The 5,083-nt window shown below is 46.6% G+C and overlaps 1 protein-coding gene across 1 annotated transcript; it reads left to right on the plus strand.

The window, feature by feature from the left end:
* Positions 1-1,919: 1,919 nt before the first annotated feature.
* Positions 1,920-4,820, plus strand: LOC112077797 (rap1 GTPase-activating protein 2-like). The gene is made up of 4 exons (XM_024144233.2): positions 1,920-2,526; positions 3,684-3,716; positions 4,410-4,628; positions 4,815-4,820. Exons 1-4 carry the CDS (start codon positions 2,464-2,466, stop codon positions 4,818-4,820), a joined length of 321 nt encoding a protein of 106 aa, XP_024000001.1. The 5' UTR covers positions 1,920-2,463.
* The last annotated feature ends 263 nt before the right edge of the window (positions 4,821-5,083 follow it).

Below are 5,083 nucleotides of genomic sequence, written 5' to 3' on the forward strand. Positions count from 1 at the left end.
CGCACGACTGGTTCTGGTCTATCTAAGCAGTGTTCAACCGTACAGACTGTTGTCTATCTAAGCAGTGGTCAACGTACAGACTGGTCCTGTCTATCTAAGCAGTGTTCAACGCACAGACTGGTCTGTCTATCAAAGCAGTGGTCAACGTACAGACTGGTCTGTCTATCTAAGCAGTGGTCAACGTAACAGACTGGTCTGTCTATCTAAGCAGTGGTCAACAGTACAGACTGGTCTGTCTATCTAAGCAGTGGTCAATGCACAGACGGTCTGTCTATCTAAGCAGTGGTCAACGTACAAGACTGGTCTGTCCTATCTAAGCAGTGTTCAACGTACAGACTGGTCTGTCCTATCTAAGCAGTGGTCACGCACAGACTGATCTGTCTATCTAAGCAGTTGGTCAACGTACAGACTGGTCTGTCTATCTAAGCAGTGTTCAACGCACAGAACTGGTCTGTCTATCAAAGCAGTGGTCAACGTACAGACTGGTCTGTCTATCTAAGCAAGTGGTCAACGTACAGACTGGTCTGTCTATCTAAGCAGTGGTCAATGTACAGACTGGTCTGTCTATCTAAGCAGTGGTCAACGCACAGACTGGTCTGTCTATCTAAGCAGTGGTCAACGGTACAGACTGGTCTGTCTGTCTAAGCAGTGTTCAACGTACAGACTGTCTGTCTGTCTAAGAGTGGTCACGTACAGACTGTCGTCTATCAAGCAGTGTCACGACAACTGGTCTGTCTATCTAAGCAGTGGTCAACGTACAGACTGGTCTGTCTGTCTAAGCAGTGGTCAACGTACAGACTGGTCCTGTCCTATCTAAGCATAGTCGTTCAAGCGCACAGACTGGTCGTCTATCAAAGCAGTGGTCAACGTACAGACTGTTCTGTCTATCTATGCAGTGGTAACGTACAGACTGGTCTGTTAATCTAAGCAGTGGTCAACGTACAACACTGGTCTGTCTATCTAAGCAGTGGTCAACGCACAGACTGGTCTGTCTATCTAAGCATGGTCAACGTACAGACTGGTCTGTCCTGTCTAAGCAGTGTCAACGTACAGACTGGTATGTCTATCTAAAGCAGTGTTCAACGTACAGACTGGTCTGTCTATCTAAGCAGTGGTCCAACGTACAGACTGGTCTGTCTATCTAAGCAGTGGTCAACATACAACTGGTCTTGTCTATCTAAGCAGTGGTCAACGTACAGACTGGTCTGTCTATCTAAGCAGTGGTCAACGCACAGACTGGTCTGTCTATCTAAGCAGTGTTCAACGTACAGACTGGTCTGTCTATCTAAGCAGTGGTCAAACGCACAGACTGGTCTGTCTATCTATCTAAGCCAGGGCTGCCCCAACACTCTTCCTGGAGATCTACTGTCCTGTAGGTTTTCCAGTCCAACCCTAATTTAACATATCTGATTCAGCTGGTAAGGTCTTGTGAGCAGCTAATAAGTAGTATCCGGTGTGTTAAATTAGGGTTGGACTGAAAAGTCATAGAGCAGTAGATCTCCAGAAAGAGGGTTGGCAGCCCTGATCTAAGCACTCTCTGCATGTGTTTGAAATGGTCCTCATCCTCCAGTGATGCTTAGCTGCCTGGTCCCAGATCTGTTTGTGCTGTATTGACAATGACCATAGGAGTTGGCAATACAGCAATAACAGATCAGGGACCAGGCTAGCTCAGAGAGAGACCGGGAGGGGATGGGGAACGCTATAGCTCAGAGGGGGACTACTTGTCAACACCGCTGGGTTTAAGATCAAAGTAGGGTCTGTCTTAATACATCCATCTTCGATCCCTCTGAGACGGGCTTTGTGATCAACCATTCCAGATAGGAGGCCTTTCAACTGTCGCCATCGTTACCTCTAGTCTAGTTAGTAGTGCAGGTCGATGTGGCGCTGTGGGACAGAGAGGGCGTTGACCACTGCTTAGATAGACAGACCAGTCTGTACGTTGACCACTGAAATCAATAATGGAAGGTAGGGATAAGGATGCAGTTTAAGTCTGGTAAATGACTTGTGAGATTCTGTGTGTATGGTAGGTCTTAATGGCCTTCCCACAAACAGAGTACAATATACAGAGTAGTGTGTTTGTCTACCAATGAAATCAATAATGAAACGTAGGGATAAGGATGATTGAGATATGATTAAGTCTGGTTAAAGACTTGAGAGAATCTGTGTGTGTGGTAAGGATTCAGGCTTCAGAGCCTTCCCACATGCACAGAAGTCTTTCTCCACAGGTCTTTCCAGTAGATTGGTAATTGTGCAATTCAGGATGTGTCAACTAGTCATGTCGGCTTGGCTCTGCATATATTACGCAAACACTTCTTTTTACCAAGCAAATATTTTCCCTGGGTTCCACCTATCAAATGTTTACCCAGAGAATGTACAGTCCAGTATTATACGTACAGTAACTGATTTGGGAGTTGTGTAAGTCCAGGAATGATATTTTTTTTACCCTTGTGACCCTCCGTCCACATGCGTGACCCTGTCCAGGTCCCTAAATCTGAGGAGACGAAGCCCCACTCGCAGAGAAGCAAGGTCTGAGAAACACACACACACACACATCAGTGTCTGTGGACCTCACCGCTGGGCATGCTTCTCTGTCATGATGCATTGACCTCGTCTCTGTCCATTCCTTCATTCATGTATTCCTTTATTTGTTTTTTTCCCCCATCCCTTCTTTATTTGATTGCGATGGTGGTCATCCTCCGTGCTAAGCCTGTCAGCCACTGCAGTGGTTTCACCACTCTCTAAATGACTTGTAACACTCTCTTAAGGTCCCCTCAACCAGGAAAAAACGTAGGCTAACTTAAAATAACAAAGAGCTGTGCATAATGAATGTGATTCCCCTCAATCTCCTGGGACTATATACAGTGTAAAAACAAAGGCATGGAGATCGATTGGAGTCGATGGTGAACGTCCAGGGATGGACTGGCCATAGGGCAATTCTGGCAAATGCTAGATGGGCTGGTCAATCTTTAGTCCATCTGTCTAAAAAAAAAAATTGTGCAAAATTAAAGTAATAATAATAATGGGTGCCTCAAGTTTAAAAAAATGGGCCTCGAGGGACAAAATGGGGCAGTGTGATAGAAATACACAGGTCTATTTCTAGTCCCAGTCCGTCCCTGTGAACATCACATCACAGCAGGTTTAAAGGTCATACACCAGCTGACTGCTAACCAGCCCCAGTGACTTAATGATGAACCCAGGGGCTCATAGAGTCAACCCTGAGACTCGTATCCCTGAGATTGTCGGAAGGTTCAGACTCCTCCATTTGCCTGTTTGATTCATTTGTTTCATTGTGTTGCATCACTCATTGGAACATCAGTTGCTTCTGTGGAATAAGTCACTGTATATATGTTCACCCTGAGTTTCTGTGTTCAAGCTTGCTATAGTGACGGACCGCCTCAGTTGACCTCATTGTAATGTAGTTCAAGGCCCCTGTTTGATTTCTTTACAAACACAACCTGCCTTTCTCCCTTCCTTGAAGTAATCACTGATCTTACACAAATTGATAGGTGTGAGCAATAGTTCTATTTCATAGCATTCACCTACCCAACCTTGTCAGATCAGGGATTTCTTTACGGAAGGGAGGAAGGAAATAGGCGTTCTCTGAAGTATTTGAACAGGGCTGTAGTTATTCCAGCCTGTAAGGTTAATGATCTGTGTGTGTCTCTCCTCTCTCTGTCTGACAGGATGACTACATCCCATACCCGCGGATAGAGGACGTGAGTCAGCGCTCTGATACGATCATATCAATTGGATCAAAACACTATGCACAAACAAGCATGAACAACACAAACCCACATAAGCACGCATACAGTATGCACACACGCACGCACGCACGCACGCACACACACACACACACACACGCATGGTCAATGTAAAACAAGGCTCAAAGAACTTTTACAGGCACATTTATGATCAAAGTTCCAAGCTCTAGGCAGTGTTCTAAGGTGCTGCATCGCGGTGCTTGAGGCGTCACTACAGACCCGGGTTCAATTCCAGGCTGTGTCACAACCAGCCGTGACCAGGAGTCCCATAGGTCGGCGCACAATTGGCCCCAGTGTCGTCCGGGTTAGGGGAGGGTTTGGCCAGGGGGGGGCGCCTGCAGGCTGACTTCGGTCGTGACTTGAACGCTGTTTCCTCCGACACATTGTTGCAGCTGGCTTCCGGGATAGGCGGACAGGTGTTAAGGAACGTGGTTTGGCGGGTCATGTTTCGGAGGACGCATGACTCATCCTTCACATCTCCCGAGCCCTTTGGGGCGATGCAGCGATGAGACAAGACCGTAATTGGATATGATGAAATTGGGGAGAAAAAGGGGGGTAAAAAAGCAAATATTTATTTATATGGCCCTATTCTTGTGGATGGTGATATTTTGGTACATAAACCCCTTGCCCCTTGGTTGTGTGGCTTAGATTCTGGAGAAGGGTAGCCCATACCCGCAGGTGATCCTGCCCCAGTTTGGGGGTTACTGGATTGAGGATGCCGAGGCGCCTGTAGGCACCCCCACCTCTTCGGAGAGCAGCTTCTGTGAGGAGGATGACGGAGGGAGTATGAGCCCTGCGGGAGGGTTCGGCTTCAGGCTGGAGTGTAACAGCACGGCCAGGGCCTACCGCAAACACTTCCTGGGCAGGGTGAGTCAAGGCCTATTTGACTTGTAGTAATAATGTGAGTGTGTGAGTGGGGGAGGAAGGGGGGTCTGTGCCTGCATGTGTGTGTTGTGTGTCTGTGTGTGTTTATGTTGATGTGTGTGTGTGTTCTCTGTAAGGGTGTGTATCTCTCTTTAAGTCTTTCTCCATTCAGTGTTTTTCCTATTTCAGGCTTAATTCTGCTCTGGGATTATGACTAAGCATGTTTTAAATATATATGCATATTCAATAGTTCAGGACTCAAACAAATTAAGAATCAGTCGTTTGGAAAAGGAACGTGTAATTGACTTAAATTATGTGGAGATCTGTGAAATATTGAGTGTTAAACCTTATTTGAGGGTGTGTAACTTCTTTAAGCTGTCTCATCATACTGTGTAGTGATTCGCTGTCTCTCTGACTCTCTTGCCCTCCCTCCCTCCCTCCCTCCCTCCCTCCCTCCC

This window comes from Salvelinus sp. IW2-2015, unplaced genomic scaffold, assembly GCF_002910315.2.
Source record: "Salvelinus sp. IW2-2015 unplaced genomic scaffold, ASM291031v2 Un_scaffold4919, whole genome shotgun sequence".
Lineage (NCBI taxonomy): Eukaryota > Metazoa > Chordata > Actinopteri > Salmoniformes > Salmonidae > Salvelinus > Salvelinus sp. IW2-2015.